The sequence below is a fragment of the Entelurus aequoreus genome, linkage group LG10 (genome assembly GCF_033978785.1).
Source record: "Entelurus aequoreus isolate RoL-2023_Sb linkage group LG10, RoL_Eaeq_v1.1, whole genome shotgun sequence".
NCBI classification, from domain to species: domain Eukaryota; kingdom Metazoa; phylum Chordata; class Actinopteri; order Syngnathiformes; family Syngnathidae; genus Entelurus; species Entelurus aequoreus.
In genome coordinates, this window is record NC_084740.1 from 13,862,225 (window position 1) to 13,881,301 (window position 19,077).

Here is a 19,077-nt window from a genome sequence, read left to right on the forward strand (position 1 = left end):
CTCCGCCAGACTCAATTCCACCTATTTGACAGATGAACATTATTGCATCATTCATTCACAAAGTATAAATAACGACAAGCGAAGATAGTATTAATTAATTTCTATATATATTATTTATATATATATTATTAATTTATAGTATTAACCGCAACATGCAAGTGTAAAAAAATTGTGCTGTGTCTATTTTTGCACAAAGTAAACAATTTGAAGTTATTTTTCAGTTGCTATGCAATGATTTTACCAGTCTGGCCCACTTTGGGAATAGATTTTCCTCCATGTGGCCCCTAAGCTAAAATACATTTGTCACCTGTGTTCTAAATCTAAATGATGGTCAGAGACACTTCTGCTTGCTTTCAGAAGTTACTTGTTGTGTTTGTTGTGCTGTAATTTCTGTGTTTGCACCATTATTGTAGTGTCCTTTTTAGTAGGGGTCAAGATTGCCATAACATATTTTACTATTAGCCGCCCATGAAGCAGGCAGCAATTACACTACAATATAAAGTTAAGGCGGTATAGCTCGGTTGGCGGTTCCAGGTTCGATCCCCGCTTCCGCCATCCTAGTCACTTCCGTTGTGTCCTTGGGCAAGACACTTTACCCACCTGCTCCCGGTGCCACCCACACTGGTTTAAATGTAACTTAGATATTGTGTTTCACTATGTAAAAGTGCTTTGAGTCACTAGAGAAAAGCGCTATATAAATATAGTTCACTTCACTTCACTTCACTTAAGTAGAGGGCCGTAAGTTTGAGACCTCTGCCTTAGACTGACCCGTTTCAGCTTTAAGTCCAAATGTGTTCATGTGTGCCTGCCTGCTTGTGACTGAGCAAGAGGGGAATCTGGCCACTTTTAATCACAGGAGAGACACCCCCAGTGAGCGATAGCGAGCTGTGACAATCCACTTAGTGCGCTCTGTAATCTGGTTAACCATTTAGTGAGTTGTTAAAGGAGTATGCAAATACTTGCATGGAGGGGAGGGGGGAAATACACACACGTGCACACACGCACACACACACACACACACCCAGCGGGGTGCGCAGGACACAAATCTGGCTCCTAGACCGCTGGCGATTCATAGAGGTAACACATTTAACATTGTGAGTGTGTTGATGTGTTTGAGACCTGCTGCAGGCGCAGAAAGAAGCCAGGCCTGGAGCGTGATGACAGAGACCAGACCTGGCCAAATAGTAAACCCATCCCCCTCCACACAGACACACACACCACCAATCCAATTACCCTGTTCCCCTCTTTTATTCTTTTATATCCTCTCTTTGCATACATGTGCTATAGTCTCCTGTCCTTTGCTCTTTTAAGTCAACAGATTTTCATAGTTAACGGTCAAAGGTCTTCTGTCAAGACTGTCATGCTTGTTTTGGCGCACAATAGCAGTGTTATGGCGGAAAAGATTCAATCAGGATTTTACTGTAAATGACATTTGTGGCGCCCCCTATGGATTGTTCTGAATATGTTTTTGAATCCATACTAGCGTACATGTACGGTAATACAGAGACATCCTCAAATAATCTTAAAGACATGAATTATGGGCAGTAATTTAAAATTGGCCCTAGAGTGTGAATGTGATTGCGAATGTTGTCTGTCTATCTGTGTTGGCCCTGCGATGAGGTGGCGACTTCTCCGCCTACCGCCCAAATGCTGCTGAGATAGGCTCCAGCACCCCCTGCGGCCCCAAAAGGGACAAGCGGTAGAAAATGGATGGATGGATTACTTGTTTGTGCCTTTCAAAAATGTTTTCCTTGTTGGCGGCCATGTTTTTCAATCAGTCTTGCTCAAATTCTACAGACATATGCTTGTCAGTTCCTTAAAGGTGTGAAGTGAATTACAGGATGATTGTGCTAAACATCCTGAAGTTACAGTGGGTGTTTTGTCAGGCACATTGAGCTGCATGAGAAATTTCAAGTCAATCAAATTCATGGGATAAAACCTTGGGATTTAATATCATTGCGACCATGTGGTGGATTTTGTTGGAAAAATGCAGCTGTTCCCAGTAAAATGTATATTAGTAAAACATTATATAAATGCATTTGGTGAAAAAGCAACCATGTTTAATTTTTGGTTCTATGGTTATCATTACAGGTGTCACACATTTTCTTGCAATATAAGTTTTTGCATTCTGTTGTGTTCTGTGGTGTATGTCAGTATTGTATTTGAAAAAAATACATGTACGATCGTGCTTCGTTTTTCCCTGCTAATTGGTTCCAGACGTGACCACATTAAATGAATGTCCATAAAGTAGGAATCATTCATTATAAATCAATCAATCAATTTTTCATAGCAAGAGCATAAGAAAATGTATGACCTTCTAAATATGTTTTTCAACATCATGAAAGCCCGCTAATCATGAAATAACACTGTTTAGTCACCTTTACACTCTTAATCCAATACAGTAATGCTGTCTGAAGCTGTGCCAATCAGTGGCCACGATACTGAACAGCACGTTTTAACATCCCCCCAGACTACTGCATGCCAAAGTATGCGTGCTAAAATGTTTAAAATGACTTTGATTTAAGCCCATATCAGCTATTTGTACAGTACATAGTAAGTATTAAAAAGTGTCTTTTTGCAGCTGGGGTTAACTTTTCTTGATTCTTGGAGACGCTTGTACGCACACACTCCTGACGTCGCTCCCTGCAGGCCAGGCTGCAAAGCGCTTGGGGCCATGTTGTTTTGTATTCTGACGGACAGACAGAGGAGAGAAAAAAAAAAACTTAACCCTGCTCGTGATTACGTGGCTTTGTCACCATAGGACTAGTGAGAAAAGAAGACAAGTGAAAAAGGCACCGTGTGCAGATGAAATGAATAACAAATGTATGCAACGTGTCTCCCCGGACCTCCGATAACCTCGGAGACCAGAGCACAGTCGCTGTGACAGGCTGGCCTTTGTGGACACTTTATCCTGCCTGTACACTTGTAAGGTAGAGCTGGGATAATCGCACCTAATCTAATTAGGGCTAAAGAGGGCCATGACTGTGGTTGGCCAGAGGCTGACTGGGCACACACACACACACACACACACACACACACACACACACACACACACACACACACACACACACACACACACACGTCAACAAACACAAATCCTGTTTGCATCAGAAAAATAAGGTTGTCATATTGATTATGCAAATGAGGCACTAACCGCGACTAACTGCCTCTCAGGCCAGCCGGTTACAGCTGACACAAGCTAAAGAGAGAAGGAAAGGATTAGAACAGGTTTTAGCTTTCCGTTTTTTTGCATGTACTGCTTTTCCATTCGCTCCAGCTTTTGTGCGTCTTGTCCCCCCCCCCCCCCCCCATTTTGTAATGCAGAGTGACTATCACCTAGACATTTTGTGTTCAAAATGATGCAGTCTGTTGACAAACTTTGCAACACAATAATGGAATGGTTTTCTAATAGGGCCAAACATATAGAGTATGGATCATTTTAGTAGTGTTCAGAAAGGTTTGCCTTATACCATATCCTCTTGAGAACTAGCGTCCTCTACAGTGAAGAAGTTACACATTTTGTAAAAAGAAAACATAATAACCCTGTTATACAAAACCCAAATGTCCACTGCAGAGGACAGTGGTGCTTAGGAGGCTATGATAGAAGACATAATCGGATTATTAAGTGATATTTTAAAGTTGCTTGAGGTCAGACATTCACATGCATACATCATATGCATAAACATCAGAAATGTTTGGCTTTAATGATTAATTTGCTCATATCACCAACTTGTCTATCAATCAGTGTCATGTCCCACAAGAATTCAAGCTCGCGAGAATATCACCTCTGTACAAAAAAGGAAACGAATTAGACCCCGGCAACTACCGCCCTGTTTCCATCATTTGCTCCATCTCAAAAGTTATAGAGAGGTTAATATATGAGCAAATAGATAATTATCTATCAAATCACGAGCTATTCGAATTACAATCACGATTCAGAAAATCACATTCCACCGATACATGACTACTATACCTAACTGACTACAGGGATACACTTAAGACCCTTGCCGGTGCCCTCATACAGTGTCATTTTGACTACGCCTGCACCTCATGGTTCACCAGTATCCCCAAGCCACTAAAAACAAAACTGCAAACTTCCCAAAACAAGCTGGTGAGACTCCTGCTCAAGCTCCCATACAGGACTCACTTAACTCAAGCCCACTTTACCAAATTGGGATGGCTTAGAGTTGAGGAAAGAGTACACCAAATCGCAATGTGCCTGGTATTCAAAATACACAGAGAAACTGTCCCCAAGTACCTGTCTAACTATTTCACCAGAGTAAGTGATGCTCACAGGCACTACACAGACCTTGTCCCCCTCAAATTCAAGACTCTCATGGGAAGAAATGCATTTTACTATTTTGCCATCACACAGTGGAATGCACTACCAACAGACCTTAAAATGTGAACTTCCCTACTAAATTTTAAAACTGCCATAAAATCATGGCTCAGCTCAACCTCTACCTGATCTGAACCAAAATTGATCCCCAGCAACTCTTTGAAGAATCAAGCAGGTTTACATGTGGTTATAGTGTATATACTGTATATTTTCTCATTCTGTTTTGCACACTCTTGGAGTCAACATGTGCATAGTCATGTACATAGTGTCATGTACATAGTGTATATACTCCCCGCCACCCCCATTTTTTGTATATATTGTTTTTCAAATCACCTGACATGTATACTGTGTATATGTACATAATTTAAATCAACATTTTTTACGTAATTTTTTATATACATGTTACAGGTTATATATCTTTTATTATTGAATGTATCAAATGTGATAAATATTTAATGGACCACAATGGAAACAAGCCTTTTGGCTTTTTGTGCCATCAATTTGCCTTTTTAAAGCATTACGAGGATTAAATTCTTTAAGATGTCAATAAACTTCTCAATCAATCAATCAATCAATCAATCAAAATTTGAATATTTTTTTATAGCTTTGGGGAATATATTGAGTGATGAAAGCTAAATGTTTAGAGTTTATAGCTGGTCATTGTCAAGTTAAGACATTCTGTAAAATTCAGCACCACTTATAAGATATAAGTGACTGTGTTTTAATTGATTTTGAGAAAATTCAAACATGGGCATCTAATTCTTGTTTTTTAAAAATAATTCATGAACCAGTGAGGAGAACAAGTATTTGATACACTGTTGATTTTGCAAGTGTTCCAGCTTACACAGCATGTAGACGTCTGTAACCTTTATTACAGGTACTCTTCAACAGTGAGTGACAGAATCTAAAACAAAAATCACATTGTATGATTTTTAAGACATTAGTCAGCATTTAATTGCATGACATAAGTATTTCATACGTCAGGAAAACAAAACTTAATATTTCACACAGAAACCTTTGTCTGCAATTACAGAGATTAGACTTTTCCTGCAGTTCTTGACCAGCTTTGCACTCACTGGAGCAAGGATTTTGACCCACTCCTCCATACAGATCTTCTCCAAAGCCTTCAGGGCTATACGGAACTTCAGCTCATTCCAAAGATTTTCAATTGGGTTCAGGTCTGGAGACTGGCTAGGACCCTTGCTACACGGCAGAACACTGGCTGTGTGTTTCGAGTCTTACTGAGGCAAAGAGATTATTGGTCAAGATCTCGCGATACATGTTTCCATCCATCTTCCCATCAATACGATGCAATCGTCCTGTTCCCTTTGCAGAAAAGCATCCCCAAAGAATCATGTTACCACCTCTGTGCTTCATGGTTGGGATGGTGTTCTTGGGATGTATTCATCCTTCTTCTTCCTCCAAACACAGCAGGTGGAGTTTATACCAAAAAGCTCTATTTTTGTCTCATCTAACCACATGACCTTCTCCCCTTCCTCCACTGGATCATCCAGATGGTCATTGGCAAACTTTAGACAGGTCTTGACCTGCGCTGGCTTGAGGAAGGGGACCTTGCGTGCACTGCTGAATTTGAATCTATGACGGTGTAGTGTGGTATTGATCAATTTCTTTGAGACTGTGGTCCCAGCTCTCTTCAGGTCGTTGACCAGGTTCTGCCGTGTAGTTCTGGGCTGATCCCTCACCATCCTCATGATCATTGATGCTCCATTAGGTGAGATCTTGCATGGAGCTCCAGATTGAGGGAGATTGACCGTCACCTGGAACTTTTCCATTTTCTAACAATTACACCAACAGTTGTTGCCTTCTAACCAAGCTGTTTGCCTTTTGTCTTGGAGCCTATTGCCGCCTTGTGCAGGTCTACAATTGTATCTCTGATGTCCTGACACAGATCTCTGGTCTTGGCAATAGTGGAGAGGTTGGAGTCTGTTTGATTATGTGGCCAGGTGTCTTTATACAGGTAACAATTTCAAACAGGTGCAGTTAATACAGGTAATGAGTGGAGAGCAGATGGATTTCCTAAAAAAAATCCTCTTACAGATCTGTGTTAGCCGGAATTCTTACTGGTTGGTACGGGATCAAATACTTATGTCATGCAATAAAATGCAAATGAATAATTTGCAGTGTGATTTTCTGGATTTTTGTTTGACATTCTGTCACTCACCATTGAAGAGTACCTATGATAAAGATTACAAACTTGTACATGCTATGTAAGTGGGAAAACTTGCAAAATCAGCAGTGTATCAAAAGTTTTCTCTATTCACTGTATGAGTATGCCACCCTAGAAAAAGAACTGTTTAAATATATCATCAATGACCCCAAATTAATGACTTTGGCCTGTTTGTACTATAGTTTATACTTTATTTTTAATATTAAAACAATATCACAACTAGGGCTGCAACCATTACTCGAATAATTTAATTACAAAAAAGCTTTGATTACCATTTTGTTGCTTCCATTAATTGTTTATAAGGGTAACTAAGAAACAGTGATAAAATCAATTCCCTTAGAACTTGAAATACACGAACATAGTTTCTGCATGGGAGCTGCTAAAGAGCGCACAGGAAAGCGGTGGTGCTGTTATACTTGGTTACAGTTGATCAACGTTTTTCAGTGGCCACATCACTAATCAATCGTGCCTAAATAATATAGGCTATATTTCCTTTCATACATTATATTACTTTAATTAGTTTCCCCGTGCCACAATCAAACACATATAGGGGAAACCCTGATATATTGGGGCTGTACGGTATACCGGTACTAATGAAGTACCGCGGTACTAATTAATTGAAAAGGGTACTATACTGCCTTTGATAAATACCGGTACCATTTTTATATACATGCTGCTGTGCTGCGGTGACTAGAGAATCAAGGCGCATGATGTTGAGCGTGTCAAAACGCACACACAAAGCGCATACAAGCAATTATATCGTGGAGAGGAAGAATGGCAAAAAACAGCAATTCTACTGGTTAATAAAGATGGTGCGTGGAGCGCAATATGGAAGTAAAATCCACATTATTTTTAGTTAGGGAAAAAAAGTGCATGATATTAACGTGTTAAAGTGAAAGACTTCTTTGCAGATACACGGCAATGTAATCCAGTGGGATCGTGTTTATAAAAAGGAGAGCGGAACAGAGAAGACAAAACTAAAAGCAAAAAGGGGAACAGCGAAAAGAGCAATCAATTTCCCCGTGGTTTCTTGAATAGCAGGCGGCCCTTTTCATATTTCCCAATTAGAGGCTTCCCTAATCAGAGAGCTAGCTCTCCATTATTGTGCAGCACACAATGACTCCCCCCCCCAACATTGTGCTCCTGAAAGTCTGATACACAAAGCTGCTATGGAGTTAGGGTGTGGAGGGGCGGCCTTGGGTTAGTGTTAAAATCACATGTGGAAATCTTTTGGCTCGCCTTATGGCCCCAGAAAGCTGATGAGGAACAATGGCAGCCCCGCACAGCATCTGTCATGGCACAATATAAAAAGATGATCTTGGCATCGAAAGGAGAAAAAAAAAAAGAGAGAGGGAGGGAGACTGTGGAATGGAGGTGGGGGCATAGAAGAAGAAGAGGGCCGGGCAAGAGGTTATTCATTTGCAAATCAGGCCCTGGCGCTCAGCTCTATTTCCAGCTAGCAGTGGGTGCCAGGAGTTAACAAGGTAATCACTTTCAATCCTGCCCTTCAATTGTACATCACACCCTCATCCTGAGGAGAGCCTGTGCCTGCTCGAAGGGGGAAAAGCAATCTAGCTGCTGGCTGACGCCACACACCTGAAGACACAATCATCACATTTGCACAATAGTCGTGTAAAACCAACCATATAGAGTAAGGTTCCGCCTCCTTGTTGCCTTGTTGTATCTCCCTCAGATTTGTTTTAACCCAGGAGTGAAAAAAGTTTACATTTCTTATTTTTTTAAATAATATCCGACTGTGAGTGAGGCCGTGAAAGCCCACAGGCGGTTTCCTGAGGGACAAGGAAGGCAAGTAAAAGAGACTGGGCGCATGTGTGTTCTGTTCAGTTCCTCGAGTGTGCAACCCCTTGGGTAAGCTAACCATGAATACTTTCCAAAAACGAAAGAGAAAAGGAAAATGAGTTTAATTTCACATGGACACATTGGTTTTCCTGTAAAATAAACAAAGATGACAACTTTTAAAAGTTTATAGGCTGTGTTGTGTTTTACGACTCTATACTATTTTTCTTTAGTGGAAAAATATACTTTTGAAGCTAAATATACTGCTTCTTATAGAAGCGAGCACGAACGAAGAGTGGAATGTTGGAGCAGACGGAAGCTGGGAGAGAGGATGAAAGCGATTTTGACGCTATATATACGTATGTAACTTGGAGCCAAGCTATTTCGATATAAATGGATTGCTTTCCGAAAATCAACAGGAAAGGCCCGCGGCCAGCTGGACCGGACGAACAACTGTCCATCCAGTGAGTCACTATAATATCCAGGCTAGACTACTGCAACTCACTTCTTGTCGGGATCCCCAGCAAGAGCATTCAGAAGCTGCAGTACTTACAGAATAGTGCTGCTAGGATCCTGATGAGAGTGCGGAAATACGACCACATCACACCATTTCTCAAATCCCTTCACTGGCTTCCTGTTCCACTCAGGGTTGAATACAAAGTCTCCCTACGAACCCACCAGTGCCTCCATGGAAATGCCCCCCTCTACCTCAAAGAACTGCTCACCCCCAAATCCTCCACACAACACCTCCGCTCCGGACAGACTAACCTCCTCCAACTTCTGAGGACAAAGCTACGAACAATGGGAGACCAGGCTTTCTGCTCCACCGCTCCCAGTCTGTGGAACGCTCTCCCTGACCACCTGAGGGCACCACAGACTGTGGATGCTTTTAAAAAAGGCTTAAAAAGCCTTCTTTTTAAAAAAACCTTTTTTTAGATATATGCGTGCTAGTTCTAGTTTTTATTTTTATTTATTTTTATTATCTTTTAATTTTTTTTTTTTAATACACTGTAGCACTTTGAGGTTGTTTGCTCAATGGAAAGTGCTTTTTACAAATAAAATCTATTATTATTATTATTATTATTAATATCGATCATAAAACGCCCTGCGATGAGGTGGCGACTTGTCCAGGGTGTACCCCGCCTTCCGCCCGATTGTAGCTGAGATAGGCTCCAGCGCCCCCCGCGACCCCGAAGGAAATAAGCGGTAGAAAATGGATGGATGGAATATCGATCATAAAACACACAGCAACACAGCTACAGTAAATACACTGTCTGGCTAGCTCAGTGTGTACAAACAAAACATGAAATTTGGGCTAATACATTACAGATACTTTAATAAGATCATGTTTTTCAGTCAGTACAAATTGGTGTGGTATCGCACTGTTGTGCATTACAAACTCAAATGTGTTTTGTGTTGTTGTAGAAGCTAGCTTATCTCTTGCCATAGTTAGCTTTTAGGGCTAATCCCGAAGCACGCCGATGTGTTACTACACTAGAAAAATAGTTCCTCAGTGTTCGCTCTTACAATAACAATGTCGCTACAGCTTGGTTATTATACGGGTTACGGAACCTGAAATGAAATATTGTTGACGGTTTTTTAATGCATTTTTAAGTGATTTAGAGGTAGAATCGATTGCTTCCATTAGCTGCATTACTAGCCACCTAGAACAAATCGATATACATATATGTTAGAAGGCAAAAAAAAACCCACCTTCTGTCTTCTTGTTTCTCATAATGATTGTGAACGATAGGAAAAATTCCAAAAAAGTGCAATTCCCTTTTTTAAAGACAGAAAAAAATATATATCTTTTTAAAAAATCGCAATGGCTCCCCTGTGCTTAGTGCCTAGGTACAACATCCCCACATACTCTTGATCTTCAACTCCCCTCTTTGAAGGATCTGATTTGACAAGAAGAGGCTGTCTCTTCCTGCAATTCAGCCAATCAGAGCTTGATAGGGCAGGTGCTTAGTTCACGAAATGCGTAACTAGTTGGAGATGTGATGTGAGTGTGTGTGAAGAATGTCACTTACGTGACTGTCATGCCGATTACGTGTGTTGGGAGCCCTACGAGAAAAAATTATCACACTAACTAAAGCAGAGGCGATTTAAAGACATTTAATTATTACCGACCACACATAAGAGCATTCTTTTTTTCTTTTCCTTTTACCAATGTACCTAAACCAGCTGAACTCCACCCTATTGCCCCATAAGTTTGGCAAACGATCGATTTAGAGAAAGTTCATGTAAATGGGCATCTCACAAAGAAGACTGAAGATTTTTCTGAATTATTTTGGGAATCAGACTGTTTAAGTACATGTTAATTCACTCTTGTGCATTGTGCTTTGAGTATCGAGCCCCTTTTGAACAATTTCCTTGACTTCTTAGCGTCGGATTGTGCTTTCTGATCCTCATCTTTGCTGTATAAATCCCTGAGAGGTAGCTCTGATAGCATCCACATAAGAATGCAATTTCAATTTCAATTGGCAGCCATGTTAAAAAGAAGGTCCTCGGCGATAGCAATCCACCCTGTGGGGATGCTGAGCTTCTTGTATTGTTTGTATGGCCTGCTTATTATCAAGCATTTGCCTTGTGTTTCTAAAAAGGCATCATGTCACTGATGGGAAATGTTTATTAGTACAAGGTTTTTCATTTTTGCTTGTGTGTCTGTCTGAGTGTGTGCCTGCGTGCGTGTGTGCGTGTACGCACTAGAGGTGTCCCTATCCTATTGACTTTCCCATAAATATGCCTGCCATTATATCAACAGTCAAACAACATATGAATTCTCAATGACAAGGCACGCTATTGTGGCAAATGGGGTTGGATGACAGGCACACACGCACACCACACACACACACACACACACACACACACACACACACACACACACACACACACACACACACACACACACACACACACACACACACACACACACACACCAATGATGTCGCTTTCCGTCTTCGTGTCCCTGTGTTTTTTTTCCTTTTCTCCACCACTCAATCAATAAGATCTGTCAGAAGGTGAAAACCAGCTGCTCTTTTAATACAAATATTGAATAGTAGTTACATCTTAGTTTTGTAATTGAATTTCTAGGCCCAGCATCCCTTCATCCAGGATGTCCAAGGTTCCTCCTTCCTGCGAGAGTGCTCCCCATACACAAATGTCTGTGTTTGGGTTTTTTTGGCCACAAATGATATAACTGATTTGGCACTTGCTCTTTAACAAATTATAATGGTTTTGGCGGTATGTGTCGTAACTCAGGTTCAACATACCTTATAAAAACCTGTTTTACCAAAGAATAAGAAGATGTTAGTAGGGACCGATGTTGCCAATTTTGCAACCTTTAAAAAAAAAAAATCATTTAATAAGATTTGAATCTTAAACAACACATACAGCAATATACATTGAAATATTGATAATGTAAAGGCTTGTAAAATATCACACAAAACAAGCGGAAAAAACTGACAGCAAAAGACAAAGCATATTGCAATAATACTAATAGCAATAAAAAATATATATATAAAGATGTATAAATAAAATTAAACAAACCACATTTCGCAAGTGAAAGTATGTACTAAGTTGATTAAAGGAGTGAGTCGTGTGTCGTTCATTTATTTGGTAACCAAATACAAGCAGTCACGAAAGGTGAAGTATTTGCTACATTAGCAAAGATCCGCCTCCACAAGCCCAGAAAGTGTGCTCCACTCTGTTGTCTTTTGTAGTTTTCATCCAAAAAATTTAAAGCACAAATTGAGTGTTCTGTGGGAAAAATAGGGATTTTATTTTTGGCCAAAATTGTGCATCCCTAAAGTATTGAGAAGTTTCTCAAATGACCAAAGAGTTGGAGATAACCTAAAGAACACTAACATATTGGCCTGAATATACAGTAAGATCTGCCCTATATTTCCTTCAAGACCTGTTTTTGGAACACTATTCTTTCATGGTTTCAATGTTAGTCAAATAACTAGGTATTCACAATCCATCTATTTAATAGACATCTTAGGACACCTTTTTCCATCAGTATACCATTGCAGTCAATCAGAATATTTTTTTAGGTTTAATGACAACATATTGCTTTAAAGAGGTAGGGAGACTATTCAAATGTGCTTCAGTGAAAGGGTTAAAGTCTCCACACACGATAATGCATCGCTAATGAGTGCCTGCTAATGGGCAGTAGCTCTGTTAGCTGGAAATCAAATGACTTCTCTTGCATTTTAAGTCTTTATTTCTCTATTGACCTACTAAAGATAGACATCTACAGTGTGTTGTCTAGTTCTGTTAGTGGTGGGGTAAAATATGAGATCATCGATCAGATCTCTGATGCCATTAGAGTGTTACCTTCAGATGCAAATGTTTCAAAAGTTATTGACCAAAATGTAAATGAATAAAGATAAGTCCCCCAAAGTCCAATTTTTTTTAAACATCATATGTGATTATTTAAATGGTGTACTTTAAATTATATACATTTTTAACATTGGATGCAGACAGTAATCAGTTGACATTGTTTTGTGTGATGTCATCTCAGAAATGATGCAAACACTTAGTTTGGGACCCACACAGTTTGGTTTGTAAAATGCAAGACTCGCTTAAGAATTAGCTGGAAAAAATACCTAGTCGCACGGTACTAGACAGAGGAAGGGCAACGTTACCCCGGAGCTTCCTCGACAACCTCCTGTCCTTTATTATGTTTCCGAAGAGCAAAGCAGACAACTCCGATGACAACGTGCTGAAGAAAAGCAAATCCACCACCATGAAAGTAAAACAAAAGTGGAGAAACGTTAATCAATTTAATTTTCTATTTAATGTTTGTATCATTGTATTTCATACATCCTTGACTTGTTAGACTTCAGTGTCAGTGGCTTAGGTGGTAACTTGGGTCTAATTTAGTTACAATGGTACCTCAAATTACAAGTACCTTAACTTACTTTTTGTTGTTTTAAGTTGCGAGTATAATTTGAGTTAAGAGCCCAACGTGTTGTCTGTTGAAGTAGTATTTGTAACAGGGTTGTTTGAGAAATAAATAATTAATACATATTGCTGTTCCTGCTTTCTTGACATAAGAAACAAACGTGTTGGACAGCTGCTCAGAGATCGACACAATCCTGCCTAGCAACCACTGGAACTAAGAAAGTTAGTGCAAAGGAGAGGAAGCAGGAGATCGAATCAGGAAAACAATGTCCAAACGGAAAACTTTTATCCATAAAAATATTGAGAAGCTGCAGATGCTGTGTGTTACATGTTTTTGTTTGTTCTGTCTACTCCTGACTCAACAAACTGGATGGTCATGCATTACTTATTGTACACAGACTTGACTTATGGCTTGTCGTCAACTCTGACCTCTCCGTCTGTCACTCAAATACATCCGTCTGCAACATAAACAGTGGTTTCATAGTTCCTATTGTTACACAACGTCGAAACAGCCTATAGAAATCAGCTACGAATTAGTCTCTTCCTCAAGGTAAATGCTGAACAATATTATTAAATTGTTTCATAAAACTACTGTAGTTGTTTGTTGTAAATGCCATTCTAATGTTTTTCAAACAATATTTCTTATCTCAAAGTTTGTTTTTATTTTTGAAAGGCATGTTACGGATTAAATACATGTCAGGTTCAAACACTGATGACATCTATTAAACAGACAAGAAGTAAGGAATCATGCAGAGACAGAGTTTAATTTTGCTCAATGAGGAGAGACGTATTGGGCTGTACACTCAGTTACAGTTCCAACCTACGCCCTAAGGCACAGCCCACGTGCTCCACTATTTATTCGGGAGGTCCCTGGTTACATCACTGAGGCTGCTTCTGAAGGAAGGGGGGTAATTTCAGCAGCCCCAGTTAGACACAATATATGATTATTCAGAAATGGAAATGTGCTGACACTCGTGATATCGCCCTGTCTCTGCTTTGTCTGCGTCAAGGCACTCGGTGTTCGCCCTTGGCAGTCAGCAGGCCGGGTCTGGACACAAACACTGATATGAGACGACTCGCAATCCAAGATTGCAAGTTGTCCCTTTGCACAGATGGAAAAGTACAACTTCAGCACAATTGATAATAACTATAGCAATGGCCTTTAAGCATAAGAGTTGTGTGATAACTTATACATAATTATTCTAACAATACATTTTGTTTCTATGAGCGGGGTCTGATTTGAAATACAAGTGTTTTGAGGTACGCGCTGGGTTGGGGAACGCAATGTGCATATAAGTTGAGGTACGACTGTATAAGACTAAAAATCGACTTACAACGCGCGATAGGAACAGTGCTTGTTTGTTAACCGAGTACCTGTATTGACCTGGGTATAGAAAAGTCTAGAGATTTATACATGCAGACCAACAGGCGGCGCCACATAAATTATCCAATAAGGCAGAGATTTATACATGCAGACCAACAGGCAGCGCCGCATAAATTATCCAATAAGGCAGTCAGAGCTTTTCTTCCTGTCACTCACACATACACTTGAGTTTGAATGGGAAGAGGGTCACAGATCCCCACTGGAAAAGGAGAAGTTTTGATGGTCATTTTCTTATTTTTTACCACTTTATGAGGAATGGATGGAGGTGAGGAAGAGGAATGGGAGAAGATGAGGAGAAAAGGAGAGGTGGGTCCCTGAAGACCTCAGCAGATTATATGATGTTTTGGAGAAGCCGGATGAGCATGCTTATAGCTTATATTCAGATGAATACGGTAAATTGTCTTCATTGGAATTCATCCAGCCTGTGTCTTACAAGTGCAATGTTCACATATCAATTTAAGCCAGTTGTCACAGTTTAACACAAACCCACCTCCGCCCTATTCCTGTCATTGAGTCCTCTCTCTCAGTTCCCCCGCGGCTCGCCATGCAGCTGTGTAATGTGCCGCGACGCTTGTCGTTAAGCAAGGCCGCAGCATCTCCCAGGCCTTGTGCTACACCGCCATTACTGTCTGGCCTGCCTCCTGCTACAAATTGGATGAACAGGCACTGACACATTTTCAATATTATTACATTAAACCAAGTGGATTTTGATTGATAACCTAATATTGGCCTAATGCAAAACATCAATCACGGCAAGTATATTAATTATTTAATATTGTGGCGTAATTCAGAAATCAATGCCGCCTGCTGCTTTCCGACGGAGGAGGAAGAGAGGGGGTGAGGAGGAGCATTGGGAGAAGATGAGGAGAAAAGAAGAGGTGGGTCCCTGAAGACCTCCGCAGATGATATGATGTTTTGGAGAAGGAGAAGCGGGATGAGCATGTAAACATGTTGGCGTGTGTCTAATGGACTCAGACGTGACGTTTAAAAAAAAACTATGTTTTATTCCTGAAAAATGAGATGCTGCTGTAGGAGTGGAGAGAAATAAGTGAAAGTACGCAGGAGGAAGAGGAGGAGGTCGGGGATGGAGAATCTTCCCCCCACCCCCGTGTTAGATTGTTTTCCCGCTAATTGTGCTTCATTAGCGGATTACACACACTGTCACCACGGTAACAAATGTCTCGCTGTCTGCCCGCTGTGCGCCCCATCATGTATAATGAATGTGGCGGGGTGTTTGTCACAATGTAATGTAATTACAGCCAGATGAAGTTGGCCTTAAGTGGTTGACTTTGTGCCTAGGAGAAGAATGAGTAAACAGAAAACAGGCTTTCATGGTCATCGTTGGACCCTTTATCTTTTGCTCCTGCTTTTTTTTTTATTCATCTATCCATCTGCGTATCATTCCCTGAGAGCTTATTTGGAACATGGATGGATGGATGGGTGGATGGATGGATGGGATGGATGGATGGATGGATGCATGGATATTTGGGAGGAAAGGGCTGGTGGGAGGGTGTATTAGACACTATGTAATTTTAGAGATGGTATAGATTTACACTGTGATGCTTCTGGCTGCATTAGCAACTGAAGCCTGTCGATAAGCCTTCCTCTCTCTTTATCTGCACACACAAACTCACGCACGCACACACAAACTCACGCACGCACACACGCGTACAGTTGTCGGTAATGGGGACCGCAGTTGGACGGGGGTGGTGGGAACGGGGACGGATGTTGTTTGTATTTTCTTGATCTTTTGATTTCCACTGTTGCAAATTTGAAATGTGCCAAAAATGCATCTATTATTTACTGCCAATTTGCCTTTTTTTTCTATCCAGCTTTTCTCCACACACACGCTCCACTTCCCTGACTTCCTGTTCCGCTGCTGCCACAAATGTGTTAATCATTCACACATTTGTATATTATCATTATCATTATTACGAGTTCACTGATGATAAGCTTCACAGATCTTTCTCTGGAAATAATTGAGGGCTGGCAGCGGGATGTCAATCTAGTTAACCTCTAGGTGGCGTTCACACAAATACACACGTTGGAAGAAGCACATTATTACCAAGTCATGCAATCATCGATTATTGCTATTTAGAATAATACTGATAAAATATACACTTGTGTCTCAGTTGGCACATATTGCTCCTATTGCTGTTTTAAGTTGTTTCTCCAATTAGAATGACTAATTTATAATGTTTTAAATGATATGCTGTAAAGTAAATTGGATCTGTTGAGGATGTTGTGGGCTTAAAAACATATTTTTGGAGCTTGAAAATACAATGTTTCACAATAAATTGTCATTCCCGACTTCAGTCAAGGAAGAAACCACCATAACAAAACTGTGTAATTGTCAAATATACTTGGCACAGAGTTCCAAATGTGTATAGAGTATTTGTTGTGAACTTTAAAGTGTTAAAATGTGCTGTTGTTGTGTTACAGGGACACCGCGAGCATGAAAGCAAGATTAGAACATCTGGTAAGTTCTATTTGACAACACACACAGCACAACACAGTTTGCATCAAATGTATATGAAATATTTTTATTTTGCCTGTTGAAATGTCTCGATACAACTTGCGCGACGATATAATTGATACTTGTTTTTGCTGATATCAGACCGATATCAATATTAGATTGGGACACCCCTAATTTTAACAATAAACTATCTTTAGCACCTAAACACACACGCACACACACAGACACAGACACACAGTCTTCTCACTAGGACGAAAATGAAGACCTGCTGCAAACTCTCTCCTGAGACAAAAACTGAAAATTTAATGTCTATTTCCAGTGTTTCTCTTGCCACTGTCTTTAATACGAGGTCACAGTGCCATGCAACACAAAGTAAAAAGGTTCTTTCTCTTCTTTTTTTTTGGGTGGGAAAAGTACTACAGGCTTCCTTTGGCCCCCTTTTTTTTTCTTCTAGGGGATGAATTATAGACGGGGGTCAGCAAGGGTCCTGGTTCTCAGTGGATGTCGCACGCCCTGCCCTCCCTGCATACTAAACCACACCACACACACACACACACACACACACACACACACACACACACACACACACACACACACACACACACACACACACACACACACACACACACACACACGCGCGCACACACACACACACACACACACACACACTCCAGTATGCGTTACGCAAATGACCCTGAATATGCCACTGTGATGTCTGACCTCCACATTCAAACACTTCTCCAAGTCTTAAATACAGGCTTGTGGAGCCTTCTTTTCTTTGCCTACTGTCACACAATCTTCTTTTATGTCTATCAGAACATCCAAATTGCAGCACTGGTGGTAATTCTTGTAGTCCAGATCTGAAGAAGTGGATGACAAAGGTCTGTAGATGCACTAATGCAGTTCCCCATTAAAGATCATATATTGCTATTAATAATGCAAGCAAGGGTTACATGCATTAACAATATTAATCACTTTGTGTATTGAAATTATGAGTGAGCTTTGAAGTCATGGTGAGATGCACTCAGCTTTAAATGAGTGTATTAAAGCCTTTAACCTGTAAAACGTATACTATAAATATACAGTATATTTGCAGTGACTAAATGGATGATGGCTTGTTCACTGATTTATAAAAAATTAAATAAATACACAACCCTTTTTTTTCCTGATGCTTCCAATGGATTACTGCCCCATTTAACCTAACTAAATTAATTAAAGCTAAAGCCAACCCTTTAAAGTTGAACTTACTCTTTGGTTGATTTCCAATTCTAAAAATGTTGCAACTCCTTCCCTCTATGAAATAATTCAAATATAAATAGTACAGTTCAAAGGTTTTAATATATTTATATACCGGTATACATTTTAATATATTTTAGCACTCGGGCAGGAATAAACACTGAAATGTAAAAGAGAGGGAACAGGAAAATGTTTATAAAGTGTTTGTGACTTTGTGTTTTTTATAAACAGGACTACAATTAAGTGTTGTGTGTGTCTATATAAAACACCTTGAGCTTTGTTTCCTTGGTGGAGGCATGACAAAAAATCTAAAGAAAAATCACAACAGTCCTGTGGAGTTTATTCAGTGTTCCCCTTAGGACTTCAATTTTTTTTTTTTTTTTTTTAAAGTACTAAAGTGGTGTAATTACTTGCAAGATCAATTCCTCCTGCTTTGCCGCCTTATTCTCTGGCGGATCGTGTGCTCTATATTGTGTTTATTAGCAAAGCCACATTTATTTGTGGTGCGTAAGGATGCAACAACAAACGGTATTAATAATAACTACGGTGAAATTCCAGACAGTTAGTATCACTGTTTTAAATAAAAATGTTTGAAAAACCAAAATTGATAACTGCACTTTGATGAACTCACGGACTGACTGGCGCCAGCTTGCTTGCTAAAAGAGGAACTGCAGTTTTTTATTTTTTTATTTTGCTTATTGTTCACAATCCTTTTAAGAGATAAGTAGACAAAAGTTTTTAGTTTT

The 19,077-nt window shown here is 40.0% G+C and overlaps 1 protein-coding gene across 1 annotated transcript in view; it reads left to right on the forward strand.

The window, feature by feature from the left end:
- Positions 1-19,077, forward strand: part of rsrc1 (arginine/serine-rich coiled-coil 1) — a 267,973-nt gene that overhangs the window by 83,721 nt on the left and 165,175 nt on the right. Inside the window, exon 5 of the mRNA XM_062060184.1 lies at positions 17,062-17,098. Coding sequence (XP_061916168.1) covers positions 17,062-17,098 — 37 coding nt within the window. The remainder of the gene's footprint in view (positions 1-17,061; positions 17,099-19,077) is intronic.